The 21467-nt window shown below is 35.2% G+C and overlaps 1 protein-coding gene across 1 annotated transcript; it reads right to left on the reverse strand.

Moving 5' to 3' along the window:
- Positions 1-3647: 3647 nt before the first annotated feature.
- On the reverse strand, positions 3648-20554 carry LOC128996003 (LYR motif-containing protein 4B-like). The gene is made up of 3 exons (XM_054421111.1): positions 20299-20554; positions 8401-8521; positions 3648-4049 (listed from the first exon to the last, which is right to left on the reverse strand). The coding sequence occupies exons 1-3, from the start codon at positions 20379-20381 to the stop codon at positions 3981-3983; spliced, it is 273 nt and encodes a 90-aa protein (XP_054277086.1). The 5' UTR covers positions 20382-20554; the 3' UTR covers positions 3648-3980.
- Between the last annotated feature and the right edge of the window lie 913 nt (positions 20555-21467).

Genomic DNA, 21467 nt, shown 5'->3' on the forward strand with positions numbered 1-21467 from the left:
AGTAAGAGGTCCAGTTCGTAGCCAAGTCAGAGCAAGTCCACTTACTGTAGTAAAAAAGTAAGGTAGACCAATCAGTGAGGATAACTATCTCCGTAACCGAGAACTTTATCCCTCCAAAAATACACTCATTAATTTTAATTCCACAAAACTCAAATGTCCAATATTAAATTCATGTACCAATTGCCAATATGTGGAGGTTACAGACTATAAACACCTAAATAAATTACTATTCTCAAAGGAATTGGATATTTTCTGTGAATTGCAGACAAAACAAGGGTGCCAATGATTCAGAGGGTAGTAAAAGGCTTAGTTCACCCACTGCCGCGGCCCACAATTGGATGCCGAAATTGTCAGAGTTTCCCCCAAAATCCTTATCTCGTTTGTGAATGGTGTAAACAGACAAATTTGATAAGCTAACAGAAGATAGTTACAATAATTACTGAAAATAAGTATGTGTTTCAAAACTGAGTAAGTGTTTTACCTACCACATTTTACAGCCTGAAACGATAGTGCTGTGCATTCCCAGCATTTTAATTTTCTCGCATTATACTAAGGAACTAACTAACCACTGTGTTCTCGTCATACAAGTGTTCCAACCAGTTCATCGGCAAGCTTCCACCTAGCATCTCCTCTACTTTTGCCAACTGTTTCAAATTTACAAGTTGGTTTCATGATATTTAATACAATTAAAAAGTTACATGGTATACCAACAGGGTGCAGAACTATTTTATTTTTATTTTTTATTAATGACAACAGTTAATTTAAACTAAGTAACAACAAAAAGCTGTGATACACAATGAGAACTGTCAAAGTAGGATTGTTTACAGTTATGCTTATGTTTTTAATTTGATAATTGACTTTTTTCTATTTTTTAGGTGCAGGGGTAGAACATTATGGCTATGGTAGACATGTTGTACTATAGCTTACCATAAATTTTCTCAAACCGTGTCCTTCTCCATTGCAAACGCAGAGCATGAGTACAATTAAACTGCAAGAAGCATTTTATACTTATACACCTAGACCCTGTATGAAGGACGGGTACTATGCTAGTATTTTCATAAACAATGAACTACAATACTTTTTCTCCATAAGAATAACATGGAAATTTTAAATTTACGGCTTTATGAATTTTATCCTGAACCATTAAGCGCATAATAAAGCTTCAATATACTATATTGTTTGTTTTTAAGCCCTACAAAATGGTTTAGAAACTAATTGCAAAATTTAATGTTTTTAGGGTCAAAAATGGGAAAACCCTACTTTTACCCCATGAGCCCCAGTACAACCATAATAGTACCAAGATAAAATGTGTACATCAATGAAAACTGGAAAAAATTAATTATATAACTACTTATTGTACATTGTATAATTTTACCAGTGCAAAGCCGGGTTTTGCTGCTAGTTTAATAAAAATAAACATGGGCCTTATGGGTTGCCATGCTGGTGACGAAATGGCAACGAAATATAAACAGAAAGTCAAAACAAATAAAAGAAATTCCAATCACATGTTTTATTTACAGTGTGGGGTGAAAATAGTTGAAGTCTGTACATTACATATTTTTGTTTGAGTTTTAAACCACTGGACGACCTCTAGTATATACATAAAACATAAAAGCCAATGTATGTCATATATTTGTTCTTTATGTATTGGTATTACCAAAACCGGGCATCCGATTGTGATGGAACTTCAGGAAGTTGTTGTATACACTCCCGGGAAGGTTTCTTTCCCATTCCCATTCTTGAACTCCTTTGGTGCTCCATCCCAGTGGCTCTGAAGTCTCCCTTGTTTACCTTATGGGTATTAATATTTTGAAAAAATCAAAGAACATTGACAGCTGCTTCAAATAAACCAACAATTTGGGTTCTGTGATGTTTAATAGCATTGAAAAGTTACACGGTTTCACAACAGAGTGTACCACTTTTATTATTTTCAGTTGAAGGTTACAAAGCACGGGTACAACTGCTAGTATTACAGTATATGAATTTGATCGGATGGTGTTTTTGGCTTCTGGAGACCTCAAAACAAAATACCCCCTCCGCAATAAACCTGCAGACTAAGCCAATTTCCATTTACCTGGCTGGATTTCTACTAAAATATTCCCTGAAAATTGTCAGATTTATATCTTATTTAAATAACATTAATTTTAATGAGTACCTAGGTTTGCTGCTACAGGGAAGGTATTGAGTTGTGTTTTTTATTGAAACGTTGATAGCTTAGTATAAAATAAACAAAATTGACAAATTTGATCAAAATATATCCATAAACAAGCAAACTACAACAGTTTATTTATTCTTCATAAGAATTACATGTGAATTTTAAATTCAAAGTTTTTTTGTAGATTATCTCCTTAACCGCTAGACATACAACAACGCTTCAATAAACAAAATGATTTATTTTTTTAAGCTCTACAAAATGGTCTGGAAAGAAATTGTGAGATTTTATGTTTTTAGAGTCAAAAATGGGAAAACTAGTTAAACCCATAAAACCCCCCTAAACCCCCGTTCCCATTGTCCGATCATGCTGGTTCGCGAACTCGTTCAAATAAACATAGGTTTACAAGTTTGTACCAAATTTCATCAAAATTGGATCATTTTTGGTCGAGTTATCGCGCTGACGGACACATATATATATGTGTGAATTTGACCGGAGGGTGTTTTTGGCCTCTGGGGACCTCAAAATCAAAAAGCAAATCGATCCCGGGTCTTGGTCTTGCCATGAGACCTACGGTAATATCATTGACTATTGGATACTGGAGTAGACTTCCCATCTATGTACCAGCTGTAGCCAATTTTTTATTTAAAAAGAACGTATTTGTGTGAGCCAGTCACAAAATGCGCTAGTGTCTAAAATTCTATTTTTTACTTTATTTTTTGTTGCTGACCAGGTTGAGGGGTCATAAGAGTTGCTATAACTCAACATAGGCCATTCCCTATGTTTGATAAAACTTGACTTGGTAAAAAAGTTAGTGTATTTGACGGAATTAAGTCATTTAGAACAGCACAATCCTTAAATAGCTCACATCAAATATGACAATTTTGATAAAAAATCCGGCTACAAATTTAACATGGGGATGGAATGTCTATTAATGGTAATAGCTTATTCCCTATATGGGAAATTCGCTAAAAGTAAATTGGTCCTCGGTCCAGGTCTTCAATGAGATCTACGGTAATAGCTTATTCCCTACAAGAGATATTCACTAAAATGCTTAGCGCCTCTCATTTAACTGTGCAAAGTAAGATTCTAATACTTTCACTTAAGTCTACTTTTTACTACAATTTATCAGGATAAATAAGTAAAGAATAACATAAAAACATTATTATCTACTCCAGGTCCTATGTTAACCCCAAATATGAGTGTAGGACTATAAAATATCTAGTGTACCTTTGAAACTAAAGCCAGCTATTTATTATAGTTCGGCCGCTGAGAAAGCGACCTCCTCCAGCATTGGTTTAGCATTAACGCGCAGGTCGTTTTCTAAGCGGCCGAACTATAGCTCTGAAGTTATTAATTAAAAGCCTGATTATAAAAAGACAGCTGGGTCCAGGTTTAAACAATCAGAAGTTAACTTTTCGTTTGTGACTTTTCTCTAGATCAAACCGAGAATTGTTTAACTGTAAGGCCAAGGTGTAAATTAAAAAGAGAAACCTTAAGTGTCAATGTTTTAATTTTCGATAAAGCCACTTAAAAGTGTTGCTACTCTGTCTATTTACAATGAATTTATTTACAATGCTCATATATACAAAACGTTCTCTATACACCTAATCTGAGTAAAATTAAAATTATAACTGGATGCAAAATTAAACCCTGTTAAAACGTAACATAAGACAATGAAAAGTCATTCAGTCTTTATAATTTAGGCCTACAAAATCATTTTAACGATTATAAAACAAAACATAGCAAATTAATAAAATATACAAGAGTATTAGATGATGATGATGACCTAATAAACATTATGGAGATTGCTTCGACACAACTAAGTTCAGTGTTTGTTTTTATTGGATTTCTCGATGATTAATTTTTCTGGTTCATAGAGTTGACTCACAGTCACCTGAAATCAAATCAACGAGATGTTAATTATCATGAATTATTAACCCTTAGCGGATGGGTGACGGATATATCCGCATAAGTCTTTGGCGATAAAGGACGGGTGGCGGATATATCTGCCTTATCTTGTAAACTTATGGGGTTTTCTTTGACTTTAAATGTGAAAAATACAAAATGACTACAACTAAGCTCAGTATACTCGCTTGGAATATGTGAGAATACTCAGGAACTGATTGAACTGACACCATTGTATGAGTTACTAAATTTTATTTGACCACTCACTCTAATCTACAACCCTTTAAAACACAATACATTTATATAATAATCAATAAATCAAATGACGTATTTACCAAAGGAATTAAATATTTTGGGGCCCCAGTATCAAGATAAGAGAATTGAACACATATAAGATTAAAAGTGATAGATATAATACCAATGTAAAATGACTCGTTCTTAATTAATTAAACCCTTTTATATAAATATATGGATATTCATAAATGTTATTAATCTACATCTTTGCCATTTGGCCAAAGTCCAGTTCACAAAACTTAATACACAATCCTAATATGAAATTCTATAAAATTAATACACTTTGCAAACAAAGACTATTCACAATTTAGCAAAGTATCAAAAATAGTCGTTTGAAAACGAAATACTAAATGAGAACTTAATTATATTAAATACATTATTTTACAGGTATAACCTTTAAGGCTATATTGTTGTTGTTTTGTTTAGCAGTAAATTATTTATTTATAATTGTTTATTTTGTTTTATATCATCAATTTATTTAGGTTTTCAATTTTATTTTTAGTTAGGTTTAGTTTGAATGAATTGTAGTTACTTAACTTAGGCCCTTTTTTTATATAATTTAAATTTATCTTCTTTCTTCTAAAATTTGTTGTCCTGGGAATTATAATTGAATTTTGACATACCGAGGAGAAGATCTTGAGGGTAGATGAATTCCCCGAGGTGACGTCTCGTGATGTCCAGGCCTCCCCTTGTCTCCGTTGGCAGATGACTCGGTGGTTGATCCTGGTCCTCGATGGTGGATGACGACCCCCTGGAACCTCTTCTCTCGGCGTGGGCTGAGTAGGTGAAGTAGTTTGGCCTAGGACGTATTCAGGTGGCAGATTTTACCAATCCTGATATAATTTGGGGCCTGCTCGATCCGACCCCGTCCTAAGCCTCGCAAATCTTCTTCCAGACTGATCCCATCTTGCTCCTCCTGTCCCTTCCTTTTTTTTGAGATTTCCCATCATTCTAATTAACCACGCCTACAGTGTCCAATCATAGATGATCCCTTTGGTGCTCAATGCTGTGATTGGCTGCCACTTCGATCAGCCTTGATCAACCTTCGATCAGGTTGTGCGTCCATTGCCCGGGACCTTGAATATGATACTTGTAGACTCGTCGGTGCCATTCAACATGTCTCTTTGTATTAGAAAATTGTAATATTTGATTTACTTCGGATTAATATAATTGTTTTAAATGGGCCTAATACGAATTTTAAAAATATGAGCATGAATGAAATTTAGGAATTTAATTAAAATATAAATATGTTTACAATCTTCAGCCTGGCTTGTGTTTTTGCAGTATCCCAGATGTCTCAGGCTATTACGGCGCTACTTACCCGCGCTCTCCGCAACCACTGCGACCTTGAAAGCGACACGTCGGCCTCCCGGCCGCCCGCTGTCCCCCACCCCATGTTGGGCGCGCAGCACAACGTTGACTTTGTTGGCACTAAAAGCTTAAGTTTTTGTCTGAATAGCAGCATGAAATAGTGATAACATATTGTTCTTTATTTATTGCCCATTCTTGTCACTGCCATATTTTCAAAGACGGGCGGTGGATATATCCGCCGTTTTCCTGCTTATCCGCACCATTTATTTTATGCATGAAAACAAGTAAAAAATTATTTAGATAGTATGAGATGTTCCATTGTGTTTATTTCATGTATACAGGTATAAATATTCAAAAAACACAAATAATAAAAATTAATTTATTTTTTATTTGAATAATTTTTACCCATCTTAGGCCACAAAAGTTGCCCGTCCAGGAAGAGTTAACACAGTGAGCTCAAGGAGTTACTTATTGGTTTAAATTTGCCACTTATTATATTTTCTCATGTACGGATATTATGGAAATGAAAATTCAAATTCTAAATCAAATAAGTTTAGAGTGAACAGACACACACAGTAAAGATAGGTAACAGTAGCAAGAAGCCTAATTTAAGGTGCAACTCACACAAAGAATGCACTCAACCCGTCAACGTCGCCACTGTTAACATTCACTTCACATCGTTATGTCACTTAGATCTTTTCGAGCTTTCTTTTTACTGTTAAAATTCTATGTGTGTTGTTTTCTCTCAAAGATTTAGTATTGATAAGTTGTTAATTTTGTCATGTCATGTTATTGCATTATTTATAGTCGGGACCACGTAAGTTTGCAGTTGGTGGCAGCCAATCACAAGACAAGGCTAGTGCGACGTTGCCACATCGCCCGTTGACAACACTAATTAAAATATACTGAGCAATATATTAAAATCAGCTGGTATTAACAGATTTGGCAACACCGCACGGTTTTCATTGGTTCATTCTAAACCATATGGTAAATAGGCTCCTCCCTCAACTGCAAACTTACGTGGTCCCGACAATAGTTAAGTATTTTTCTTTGCATTATAAGTTCAGTTAATTGCTATTAGAAAATTAGTCTAGCTTGAGTGTGAGAAATAATATACAGTACGTCTTTGTTAAAATGATGTACCTTTGAGCAAATAAATAAATAAACACTCCTGAACTCTTTATCGTTTATTTTAGGTGGACATCTCCCACCAAAATGAACAGGTTAACTCCTCTTGAGTTGTCATAAGCACACTAGACTTGACTGAGGTCGGACCCGAACCCTCAATCTCTGTTTCATGATCAGAGAATTAAAGCTTTGGAGCCTTCGTTTTGTTGTTTGGACCCACCCATCTACTAAACTAACAGGCCTACTACAGTACGGTAGCGAAACAAGAGTAGTGGTTGTAAGGTGGGATTCAAGGCTGCAGCAAACATCAAGTATATCTTATATCGTTTTCTTTCAGTTATGCTTGCATAGTTGTAAATGAAAGGTTTTGTTTATCAAGGGATAGCTATGAACTTTCAAGTTGCTATTCACTTTAGTTTACAGATTAGCCTATGTTTTGTTTAGAGATTTAAGTTTTTATGATTAGTTGATGGTAGTTCGGAGGTTACGTTTAAGACCAAGTGGTCATATTGTTTGCAATGTTAAATAGGCTAAGTATTTATGATTTCAATCACCCTCTCCTGGAATGGATATTGGATCAATGACTACGTGTGCTCCCGCTTTCTCCGCGTCCCGCCACCTCCGAACCGATATCTGTCCCGCCATCTCCGAATTCTTGAGTGACCCTTATAATCCCCTGTCACTGCCTGCGTTGCTAGCTGTCATTTCAAGCAGTCATTGTCATCAAGTCCCGCCTCCTAATTACCTCCCCTCCATAGTATAAATAAATCAACCCTATGTATGTCATTTAATTAACGCTGTTACGTTAAGCAAATGGTATTATAGCAAAAGCTTTAGTCTAGAATATAAGCGTCAGCTGCTAGACTTTTTAAAAATTAAAACTTAATTTCTAAAAAAAACTGAAACCCTAAACTAAAATTATAGCTTCGACATTCCCTAGTTCTAAAAATTATCTTTCTTTCAACACAAAAATCGTGAAAATCCGTTAAATGGTTGATTCAGAATCGTGAAATTAAAAAAACCCTGTTACGTTTTAATATATAGCCCCCCTACGTTGGCCCGTCCTACGTACGGAAATCGACTAGTCAGTTAAAATTGTGTTTAATTCAGAACAGCTAGCTATGTATTTTAAATCCGATAATTTGAAACCCATGATACAGTTCTCGGGAGCAGAGCATACGATTTGATTTGTATATAGAGCAATGGTCTTACTTATCTCTGTGGTCTACTCATATCTACTTATCTTACTTGTTTCCTATAATCGATGACAAAATCATAGACTAAATAAAATAACCTCATAGATCTAAAGAATATTTTACCATACAAGTATTTTTAAAACAAAGAAATTATACAAACTGGATATTTTACTATAAATTCTTAAACAAAATATTCAATATTTTAGCGGTGTTTAAGGGAGGCTATGAACGCAGGTAGTAACCGAGGATTTTAAGGGTCACTCTGAAATTCGGAGGTGGCGGGTCACGGAGGTAGCGGAACGCGGAGATAGCGGGAGGTAACCAATGACTATGGCCTACAGTGTGAGATAGGCCTAGTTGAATTGCATTAAAAATTAAAAGTACAAGGAGAATGAGACTATGTTCTTGTACCTGTCTTTTTATGACTTCCAGCGCCTTCAAGCCTTCATTAAACTCTTGCTCAATAGCAGCTGTATCTATCAGGCATTTATTTTCTTTGAATTTGTCATGAATCCTCCGCAGAGCGTACATCCTGTAACAAGATACACGGTACTGTAATCAATTCAGCTAACTAGTACAAATAAAAACAACTAAAGATATTTTTTTAACCCAAAATGTAATTTTTCCACACTCATAATTGGCATAAATATTCCTACGACTATGATTCACTAGATGTATGAAATTTAACGGGCTAAATTTGGCCTATTTAGATACTTACTTGGATACTTGTCTTCTTTATCTTTGACAGAGATTTTGAATAGATAGCGTCAACATTTATATTGTACACACATAAAACAGTAAATACATTAAAAAAGTAACTGAGGCTGTGTTGGAAATATTAGATTCCCCTCTTATGAAAGGCTCCTCAAGCTACTATACATTGTAAAGTGGCCTTTGCAAAAGAGAGTAGGCCTACAGTGTTGTTTTGCGTCTAGGTTTCTGGACTATTTCTGACAAGGTGTATAGATCTTTAACTTAAAACAGAGCTGCTGGAAAAATACTGTTTAGCTTTTTAATTTAAGTAATATAGACAAAAGAAGACAAGATTTTTCCAACAGGGGAGGTACCTAGTATACATTTTTGTATTGCTTTTGGAAACTTCAGATCGATCGTGACTCTTGTAACTGAAAAGTGTTCACTGTTTACTAGAATTACTCAAAGTTTCTAGTTCACGAGCCTCAATAATTCAGAGTTTAAGTTTACCTTTATAAGTTGAAGTTTTATGTCCTACTGTGCAAGTCAGCTGTTTTTTATTCTTGTTGAGGCATAAAGATCAATCTTCTTTATTTGTCTGGCTAGTTCTGTTTATGTTAGCCTAGATTAGGTAGCTATTAAGTTTATTTTGTGCGGGTCGGACGTCGTGTCGTGTCGTCAGCTACGCATGAATTTCAATTGTTGACAAACGACAAAAAATAAGAATGATTTAGGCAGTTGGTGACATGTTAAAAAAAGTCAAATCATTTTGGAATGTGGCATTCTGCCTGACATCTTAGATCTTACCAAACATTTTGGAAAACCGGTAAAAGAATGAGGCTGAATTTGGATCGATAATGACACATAATGATGCAGTGTTTAAATATGTAGCCTAAGTAAGATAAATCTGTGTTAAGATAAACATACCATTGCAATAGAAGTTAGCCTAAACTTATATCTAATAAATAAAAGCAAGACTACTCCATTGGTAAATTTCTCATCCTTATGGATCAGCTGAAGACAATTTTATTGTTAGTTCTGTCCAGTGCACTGAAGAAGTCTTGTTGTCTTTAAAATGTGTTTCTTGTTATTTGAGTACCTAATTTAAACCCTTGTTTAACCAAATAAAACAATGGTACTTTCCTGTTAAAGGGAACATTTATAATTATCGATGATTTCTTTTCGATACATCGATTTTATTTTTCAATCCGATTTATCGATAGCCTATTAAGTTTAAACATGTCAGCTGACAACTACGATAAATAAATATTGTTCAGTTGTATCAACAAATAATTTTAAAAAATTATATTGAAAAATACAACTATTCTAAACTAACCTAACTTCACTAACCAAACTTGCTGTAACATATTTCAAAATTCCATTAGATAACTTATAGGCTACCCCACATTTTCTCTTATCAAACGGAAATTTTAAAATGGTACAGCAAGTTTGGTTAGTTGTTAGTTTTTAGTTTAGAACAGTTTCATTTCTTAATCCATACCTATTATTTATAATTTTTGCCTAAACAAGATTAGTTCTCAATTTGTAATTTAAATGTCTTTGAAGATATTAAACAGAAGGAATATGGATCGCAAAGGAAAACAAACATGTTGATATATTGAAAATAAATCATCGATAATAAATAATGAATGTTCCTATTAACAGAGGAATGTACCAAAACAATCTATTATTTGAGGTGAATCGAGTAGCCTCAACTGGTCAATACTTCAGGCTATGATTATATAGCAAAATCATGGATAAAACTATTTGCATTCCTTATTATAAACAAGTTGTGAGCTCTGATGATGGACTTCAGTGTGATGGGCCTTGTGATCGATGGTTTCACCGAAATTGCGTAGGAGTTACCAAAAATGAGTACACTAAAATTTCTAGTGACAATGCCAGCAAGTGGTATTGCACTCGCGTGGATTGTAAATCCTCGCCACAGTCACCTGATTTAAGTACGCTTCTTTCTAATCTGTCTCAAAAGATAGATGCTCTTAATGCCAAAGTTGATCGTCTGAATGATCTTCCCGAAAACGTCAAATCTATACAAGATGATGTTAAATCAATTCACGACAAATTTGAGCTGCTTGAGCCCCGTATTGAGCAGCTTGAGTTGAGAGTGTCTGCTGTCGAAAAAAGAGTTGAGTCTAAAATAACAAATGTAGACAGTTTTGAGGAGACTTTAATGGAAATCAACGATCGAAAGAAGCGTCAGTTCAACGTTATTGTTTATGGTATCACGGAGAGTACTCTTGCCACCATTGATTTGAAGAAACAACAAGATACTCAAGAAATACAAAATCTCATCACAGGAGTGTGCCAGGGTGTCAATGTGAAAAATGTTAAAACTTTAGAATTGGCACTAAGAACAACAAAAAACCCCGGCCAATCAAAGTTATCTTTCCTGACGTTGATGAAGCTAAACTCTTCTACCAACGCTTCTCTGAAAAGAACGCTGCTGCAGATAGCCTATTGAGTGTTTCTAGAGATCGCACCCTCCGAGAGAGAAATCATCTAAAGAAATTGAGGGAGGAACTTGAGGAAAGAAAGAATGCTGGAGAAAAGGATCTTACTATAAAATACTCTAATGGTATACCCTCTATTGTTAAAACAAAGCCAAAAAACGGGTAAGTCCAACGGTCAAACCAAACTAAGTTTATATTTTCAGAATGTCAACGGCCTACGAACTAAACTCCCTGCCCTTCGTCAATCTTTGAGCAACTCAATTTATGATGTTATTATACTGGTTGAAACAAACCTCACTAATGATATAAGTAATTCTGAACTTGGTTTCCAAAACTATAGAGTATATAGATGTGATAGATCGCCATTATCAAGTCTTAAATCAAGTGGCGGAGGTGTTATTGTTGCAATAAGGAATGATTTTGAGTCTTGGGAACTCCTATCATCTACGCAGAGCGTTGAGTCTGTCTTCACTGCCGTAAGGCTCAAAAACTCCTTGTTCTTACTGAGTGCAGTCTATTTACCACCTAATCAAAATTCATCTCAATATACTGAATTTTCTTCAATACTTGAGGAATTGTTTGTCGCTAATCCAAACTCAAACCCTATGTTGGTTGTTGGTGACTTCAACTTACCAAATGTTAATTGGCTGGATCCTACAACTTGTCAAGTTGATACTTCTGCTCAACCAATTTGTGATGTTATGAGCTTCCTGAAGCTAAGACAATGTAACAGCATTGTGAATGAGCGTGGTGTTCTCCTCGACTTGGTCTTTTCCTCTGAAGATTTGCGTGTCCAAAATGCAATTGATCCTCTTCTTGCTGTGGAACACCATCACCCTGCCTTAGAAATGGAACTCCCTATTTGCCCTCTTGATGATCTCAATTATAGTGCCGTCTTTCCTAATCTTAAACAATGTGATCTTCACCATGTTTTTGACTGGGTACAGAGCATTAGTTATCCTATACTTGACAACTACACGCATGCTGAGTTATACTTTTCCGACTTCTGCTCTAAACTAAGTCATACTATAAGAAATGCTTGCCCTCCAAAGTATATAGGAAAAAGATCCTTTCCCATATGGTTTTCTTCAGAACTCAAATTGATGATTATCAAGAAAAAGGAACTACACAAGCGCTTCAAGCAGAGTCTCGATGACCGAACATATCTCCAGTTTTGCGGTGTTCGAACTATATGCAAGAGGATGACGAGGGAATGCTACTCAGCTTACATCGAGACTGTTGATTCATCTATAAAAGCCAATATTCGTGCCTTCTGGAGTTATGTGAATTCTACCAAGAAACTGCCCTCCCTGCCGTCAAGAATGAAGTTGGATGTTGAAGTTGCTGATTGTCACCAGGATATCTCCAATCTTTTTGCCAAATTTTTCGCCTCCGTTTATAAGTCTCCGTCATCTACCCCACCAGATTATGAGCTAAATGCAATCACCTCAATCTCGTCATGTTATGTTAGCTGTTCGGAGGTGGAGGATGAGCTGAATTCACTTGATACAAGCAAAGGTGCTGGACCCGACGACATATCACCACTGGTCTTGAGGTTCTGTAGCAGTGTTTTATCACCTCATATCACCATATATTTCAACTCGCTCATGGCTGCTGGTGTCTTTCCCTCGAATCTTAAGAATGGTTATGTAACACCAATTTTTAAGTCCGGATCTCCTGCTGATGTCAAGAACTATCGCCCTATTGTTATTCAGTCCACATTGGCAAAGATTTTTGAATCGCTTGTGCTGAAGAGATTGTCATTCGCTCTGAAGAGTGTGATTAATGCAGAACAACATGGTTTTATGAAGGGACGCTCAACCACTACGAACCTCTTGTCCTTCCAGAGTAATGTTACTACAGCCTTCTTAAATTCCCACCAGATTGACGCTGTGTACACGGATTTCTCCAAGGCCTTTGACCGAGTTAGCCACAAACATTTGGTTGCTAAACTTAGAGCCATTGGAATAAATGGACCCCTCTTAATGTGGTTAGAGAGCTACCTCCAGGATCGGTTTCTTCAGGTGCGAGTGGCTGGCTCTTTGTCTCAACCGTTTCCTGCTATTTCCGGGGTTCCTCAGGGATCGCTTCTGGGCCCGGCCTTGTTCACCATATTCATCAATGATTTGGTTCAGCATTTGGGTTCAAATGTACTGCTTTTTGCTGATGATGCCAAGATCTTCAGAGAGATTTCTCATGTGAGTGACTGCGAGGCTCTACAGAATAGTATTGATTTACTGTCAGTATGGTGCCAGATGAATGAAATGTCTTTGAATGTCTCAAAGTGCTCGGTGGTAACCTTCACCAGATCTAATAATCCTATTATTCATCTGTATAAACTTGCAGATCAGCAGCTTCAACGTTCTTCAAAGGTCAAAGACTTAGGCATCATACTCTCTCCTGACCTCAATCCTCAAGAGCACATTAACTATGTTTGCAAGAAGGCCAACTCAGCACTCAATTTCATCACCAGGGTCAGTCATGACAGATTTTCAGTATCGGCACTGGTAACTCTTTATATCCATCTTGTCAGACCCATACTTGAATTTTCTTCCACAGTTTGGAATCCGTACCAGTCTGGTCAGATTGCCAGGCTGGAAAACACTCAAAGCCTTTTTGTTCGCCTGGTTGGTCTACGTTTGGGGATGCAATACCGTGCTGTTCCTGTTCATGATCTGCAACTCCAGTTGAACCTGTTGCCTCTTTCTACCAGACGTGAGGTTAATGATGTCTTGTTCTTGAAGAAGTTGGTCACATCCTCCATTGATGCTCCCGACCTGCTCTTGGAACTGGACTTCCGCACTTCACGCAGCCTTCGCCATACCCAGCTGTTTGCGAGGCGGCAGTACTCAACACAGTACATGTACCACAGTGCACTTCCTCGTCTGCAACGTCTGGCAAACAACCTACCTGGTCAATTGGATCTGTTCAGCATGAACAATGAAACGTTCAAGAAAAAACTTGTTAGCAGCGCGTTCCTCATACATTGAATAATATTGTTTTTTTTTTTTTTTTTTCTTGTCCGTGTTATGCTTTATTGTTACATATCTATTTATATTGTTATTTATTATATTTTGTATATTCATTTCCTATTTATACTGTTGTTGCTTGTCACATCGTTATATCTATATCTTGTTATCTATATCTTGTTACATTTTATATCTTGTTATGTCTTAAATCCTTTTCTATATCTTTTTATGTCCTTCATCTTGTTATATCTTAATCTTTTTGTTGTCTATTGTTAATCTATTTATTGATTACTTCAAGTTGGCTTAATTTGTTTCAAAAATGTCTATTTTTAAATTAAGTCACAATGCTTTGTCATATTTATGTATTGGTTTGACCGTTGGTATGAATAAATAAATAAATCTAGTCATAAACAATAACTCGTCCCTTAAGTTAGTTATTTAACCAAACAGTAAAGCACATATAATGATATTAACCATAAAATAAAGAAACAACATTTCGTCGACAATAGGTAACCTAGAAATCAGTGTCACCGGTGTCAACTAGACACGAAAAACGAGCTTCGGAATTTACAATGGAATGAGGAATCTACTTGTGTTTGTTAATCTATGCTTAGCCTATAGACTACCTAGTCATAGGTCTAACTACAGAAAAAATAATTTTAAGTTATGTTTGGGCTATTATAGGCTACTTTAAGTTAATAAGTTAGGCCTACTTTTAGTTGAAATGGCGACCATACAAAGATGGGTATTTCAAGCCAAGTATGAATGGAGATGAGTGTAGGATGAGTGGTGTGATCTTGTAGTCTGATTACTGACGAAGGCAGACATGTTCCTTTTAAACAGGACTGTTAATTAATAGCCCATAACTTACAGCCAATGGCAACTAAGGGACCTACGGTTTATAGTGGAATCCGAGCCACATATTTGCCTTGTAATTTACAAATTCCTCTAATTTTAGGACTAATTTATTTCGTTAATTTTAGCGAATTTCCCATATAGGGAATAAGCTATTACCGTAGTACTCATGGTAAGACCTGGACGCGGGACCGATTTTTTTTTTCGTTTTGAGGTCCCTAGAGGCCAAAAACACCATTCGTTCAAATTCATATACCTATATATATATGTGTCCGTCAGCACGATAACTCGAGCAAAAATGATCCGATTTTGATGAAATTTGGTACAAACGTGTAAACGTACGTTTATTAGAACGAGTTCGCGATCCAGCATGATAGGACCATGGGAATGGGGGTTTACGGGGGGTTTTATGGGGTAAAAATAGGTTTTTCCCATTTTGTACCCAAAAAACATAAAATTTAGCAATTTCTTTCCAAACCATTTGTAGAGCTTAAAAAAACAAATAATTTAGTATATTGAAGCGTTATTATGCGCCTAATGGTTACGGAGAAAATTCCAAAAAATTGTAAATTTAAAATTCCCATGTTATTCTTATGGAGAATAAGTAAACTGTTGTAGTTTGCTTGTTTGTGAACATATTTTGATCAAATTTGGAAAATGTTTTTATTTCTTACTAACTAGGCCTAAGTTTATTCACATTTTACAAAAAAAAACAAAACAGTTTTACCCTTCCTGATGCAGCAAACCTAAGTACTTGTTAAACTAATTCTATTTAAATCAAGAATAAATGTTATATTTTTAAGTAGACATTTCAGTGTAAATCCAAACAGTCAAATGGAAATTCGCTTAGTCTGCAGGTTTGCTGCGGCGGGGGTATTTTAACTTTAATTCTTTATAGGCCTAATTATAAAAATACAAGGGAGAAAAATCTAAAACTTTGCATGTAAACTTATTTCTTAGTCTAGAATAAGAATAAGAGTAGGCCTACCAAATTTCATGTAGATCTGAAAAGGTTAGGTTGTGAGCTGTGTTGATTTGGCATGGACTGACCCACGATAATTTTAGTTGCATATCATAATAAAGCTTATTTAAAAAGCTATAATTTGCCATACATTTCATGCCTCTATCTTAAGAGTCTTCCTTAGTGGTAGCCATGTTGGATTTCTTCCCCATAAGAACAATGTTAAACATTACATCATTTGTGGACACGTAACGGCGTTATTTGTTAAGATATAGCTTTGAAATTTATAATTTGTATTTTTAACATAATAGACTCGTGACTGAGGTTTTTGAATTTCGAAAATCCATTTTCATTTCCTTTCAATAATTAGCTTAATTTTAAGCTAATTAATAATCAATTATTCTTTATAAAAATTAAAAATTGTGAAATAAAAAACGTCAATCTCTAGAGGACCACAATTCCTTAAATTTAACTCCTTATCCATAATTATATGACAATTTGCTGATGAGATATTTGGACCCAAAGTTAACATTGTTCTTATGGGGAAGAAATCCAACATGGCTTCCACTAAGGAAGACTCTTAATTAGGAGCTGAGATATTCGTGCTTAAAGATTGTAACGTCTTCCAAAATCGGAATTTTTTTAATAACTTTAAATTTTTATAACTCAAAAAGTACAAGAGATAAAAATCTGAAACTTTGCAAATAAACTTATTTTATTTTGTAGAATAACTGTACAAAATCTTATAAAATTATGAGAACCCTATGTTTATTTCATATGGACTGACCCGGTGATCTTTGGAAGTCAGAGGCGGAAGCGAAGGTTTTAGGTTCGACCGCTTCTTGCTTCGAGAAAAAAGTACAGTGTACTTAGCAGATTTATTATGGGACCTTAATGATGACGATCACGCTGACGATCCATAATTAACACGTGAAATAAGCGATGGTAAAATTCAAAAGCGTTTTACGTATGACCACAACGCCGGTTGTCAACGTAACAGTCCAATTAAAGTTTATAATAGCCTCCCGATCCCACGCACTGTCACTTTCTAGTCCTTCCATTGTAAACAAAGATCGCTGAGCAAAAACGTCCGCACCCAGGAGGCTACAACTGATGACACTAAATGCTACGTATAGCAATGTTAGGTGTAGTATGTAGGCCTATTTCTTTTGATTTTTGCATGGATAGCACTCCCGATGGATAGCACAATTTTAGCTATATAAGTTTAACTTAATAGCACTTGAGTGAAAATTTAAAAACGTACGTTTTCATGTCCCTGGCCTTTTACTTCGTAGCTACTGGATTTGTAGTTTAAGTGTTTTAATATTTTTTGGGATGGGGGCAACATGTTACACACATTTATTTGGTTTTAAATAGGTTCTAGGTATTTTTTTCGTATTTTTAAAGTCTTGAAATTCACGACCATGACGTGTCCCTAGGGTACATTTTCCAACTTTCACGCTGTTTTTAGACTAATTATTCATGCAGAAATATATAAAGCCATATTTTTATGTCATCAATGGTTATTAAACTTACAAAAAAGGAGCATATTATAATTTTATTGTCATTGCAAACTGACTACCATGACATAATAAGTCTGTCCCTCGATTTGGCGTCACGACCATTTGGGAAAATTTTTCAACTTTGGAGCACGACAGTGGCAAGCCTGGCGATGATGGAGTCAGTTGGTTTTAGAGACTAGTTCGGGGTGTACGTCAGGATTGTAGTGCCGGTCGTTTCGAGTTGAAAGGAGGAATTACAAGATTAATACAGGAAAGGTTGTGTTTTTTGTAATTTTGGTGTGTCCATGACCGTACATAGTCATTCGATGAAGTAGACATGGTGTTAATTTTTGTTTATATGATATTTCAATTGCTAGATTAACCTAGAAGTCCACTTTGTATCCTCGAACATGAGGTGCAGAGCTACCGCCAGAACAGAGCCAAATAACACGTAATTTCACGACCAAAGTTTCACGACCATCGCGGGTTTTTTCACGACCTATCCAGCCTTATGGATTATAGTGTGTTTGGTCGTGACAATAACTTTAATATAATTGTAATTTGAACAGTTTAGTTCAATTGAAACACATATTTTTATTATAACTAACAGTATAATTAAAGGATTGTTTAGAAAGATTTAGATTTTTTTATAAAATTCACGACCGTACCGCTTGTCCCTGACCATCACGTTTATGATTTCTGTCATAAAAATTTCAAAAATTAAAATATCGTCATATTTCAATGTTTTATACACAAAAGAAGCACGCCTCTATGCAAACATAACGATTTTTCGGGTCTCAGGTAAGTTTTTTCGGAGTTATACAAACTTAAAAAGATATTATTGGCTTTTTTTCAATTTTTTTGAGTTTTTTATTTTTTTCTAGAAAGACCAAATATACTAAAAGCTCAGTGACCTTTTTAATGTATAATGGGTAATTATTTGGACGTAGTGACTACTCGCAAAAGTGAATTTTTTGATTTTCATAATGACCTAAATTTCATGCTGAATCCGAAAATGACGTTTTTATTTTTCGGAAAATACCGGAAATTCCCGAAAAAAGGGAAAAACGGGAAAATTTTTTTTTACTCAAAATACGTCATGTGGGTACTCAAAATACGCAAAATATTGTGTGGATTAAGAATATGCAAGAATCTTTTTGATCCGATGAAAAACACCGGAGATAGGGTGAAAAAACGGTGAATAATTGGTTAGGTTAGGCTTGGTTAGGTTAGGTTAGGTTTGGTTAGGTTAGGTTAGGTTAGGTTAGGTTAGGTTTGGTTAGGTTAGGTTAGTTTAGGTTAGTTTATCAATAACATGAGTATTGTAAGTAAACTAACCTAACCTAACCAAACCTAACCAAACCTAACCTAACCTAACCAAACCTAACCAAACCTAACCTAACCCGAAAATGTGCGATGTTATTTTGGATTTTTTTGTCCAACTTTTGTCCGTGTTAAAATACCAGCTGACCAGCTGGTCAATATTTTATTATTATTGTTTATGTTAGGTTAGGTTAGGTTTGGTTAGGTTAGGTTTAGTTAGGTTAAGTTTGGTTAGGTAAGGTTTGGTTAGTTTACATACAATACTCATGTTATTGATAAACTGACGTAAACTAACCTAACCTAACCGAACCTAACCAAACTTAACCTAACTAAACCTAACCTAACCAAACCTAACCTAACCTAACCTAACATAAACAATAATAATAAAATATTGACCAGCTGATCAGCTGGTATTTTAACACGGACAAAATTTGGACAAAAAAATCCAAAATAACATCGCACATTTTCGGGTTAGGTTAGGTTTGGTTAGGTTAGGTTAGGTTTGGTTAGGTTAGGTTAGGTTAGTTTACTTACAATACTCATGTTATTGATAAACTAACCTAACCTAACCTAACCAAACCTAACCTAACCTAACCTAACCAAGCCTAACCTAACCGATTATTCACCGTTTTTTCACCCTATCTCCGGTGTTTTTCATCGGATCAAAAAAATTCTTGCATATTCTTAATCCACACAATATTCCGCGTATTTTGAGTACCCACATGACGTATTTTGAGTAAAAAAAAAAATTTCCCGTTTTTCCCTTTTTTCGGGAATTTTCGGTATTTTCCGAAAAATAAAAACGTCATTTTCGGATTCAGCGTGAAATTTAGGTCATTATGAAAATCAAAAATTTCACTTTTGCGAGTAGTCACTACGTCCAAATAATTACCGTATAATGGTCATAAAAGTAAATTAGTTTATAGCAAAACATAGTTATAAAAATAATATTAACTATTTTTAATATTCATTTAAACGTCTGTTATGGTCGTGACAGGATTTTGTGTTTTTCCACTAAAGATACTCTTTAAAAAAAAACTACCAAAGATATTGCGTTACCATGGGCATTTTATGAAACTTCAAATGTTAATGAAATCAAAAAAATAATACAAGTTTTGAAAAAAGGGGAAAAAAATTTGCAAAGTGTGTTTCCTGAAAACGTACGTTTTTAAATTTTCACTCACTTATAAAAAGTAGGCCTAGGTAGGCCTAACTTTTTCTACTTCTAGCAAATGTTATAAGTTATCATTGCTAGATGTTAGCCTGCAAAAATCTGCTATATAGCAGGTTTTGCTACATAGTGTAAACCCAGCTTCCCGGATTTAGAAAACCTCATGCCCACAATACAGGAGGGCCTATAATACAGTAACTTACAGTAGGCCTAGGCCTAATCATAGCTAACTTAACACATAGGCTAGTTTAACTTATTTCAGCCAATATCTGAGATTTAAAAAAAATAATATTACTCAGTACTTAAATGCAGCTATTTACTACCTAATGGGCTATGCCAACCTAAAGAACAGCAGAAAGCTTACCTAAAATTATAGAGGGGAAATTTGGAAGCTTCTTTAAGTAAGGTTTTGTAGAGCTTCAGTGTTTTAGAGGTCTGACCAGCCATTGTATTATAGTATAGTTTAGTTTCAAGATTGTGTAATAAATTTATCTACAAATAATTACTGAGGATGATTTTTTCTAGAGCCTAGAGCCAATTAAATCTTCATGGTTTGTGAAGCTTGTCTTGGAATCGCCTCGCCTTCGCCGATTGCATTTAGTTTTTTGATTATTTTCCCGTCTGCCTACTTTTTTCTTTAGGTTGTAGACCTTTTTTGCATTGGGCCTTGGGCGCAGGCTTCTAATAAAACCATGTTACTGCTATCTGCATCCATTGAGATAAATAGATTATAAATGGAGTCACTACTTTAGGCCTACTCTCTGGTTTAACATTAAGAGAAAGGATGGTCTTCAAAAGTTCCAAAATCGGAAGATCCAAAGAATATATTGCCGATCGGAAGTTCCAAAATCGAAAGATCCAACGTTTATATTGCCGATCGGATCTTCCAAAATCGGAATTTCCAAAGGTTATTTAGCGGGTCGGAAGATCCAAAATCAAAAGATCCAAAGAAAATATTGCCGATCGGAAGTTCCAAAATCGTAAGATCCAAAAGTACAGTCATAACTAGAAGTACAAATTTAATTCTTAAAGTAAACTTATGAAATAGGCTGTCCTTTTCACTTTGGATCTTGCGATCGTATGTCGGGTCGGAATTTCCAAAACGCTACTAGTCAGATCGGAAGATCCAAAATGCTAGAACTGTTGCGTCTCTCAGATTGAAGGCGATGAACGCCGTAACCAGCCGCGTTGCTAATGTCAGGGGAAAAGTTTAGACACTCGAGTTTAGATCTGTATAGAAAAGTAACCAAACTACTTATTTGGTGTGTGTATTTTTTGTCCAAAAACCATTTCAACATCATATTTAAGACGTATATTCAGACAATGTTTAAAAACAACATTTTAATTCGCTCTATGTTAGATAAATATTGTCACATAAAATAGCCATTAAGTATAACGGAGTTTTTAATTAATTTTAGTTTTGTTCTAATTTATATCACGTAAAGGCAATTACTAAAATGCTGTTTGTATTTTATCAATGGAGTATCAAAATGCCCTTTGAAGCACTCTTTGTATAGTTTTACAATTCTCTAG

Source organism: Macrosteles quadrilineatus, unplaced genomic scaffold (assembly GCF_028750875.1).
Source record: "Macrosteles quadrilineatus isolate MER2022 unplaced genomic scaffold, UCM_ALF_1.0 Scaffold_5__1_contigs__length_97177068, whole genome shotgun sequence".
Classification (NCBI taxonomy): domain Eukaryota; kingdom Metazoa; phylum Arthropoda; class Insecta; order Hemiptera; family Cicadellidae; genus Macrosteles; species Macrosteles quadrilineatus.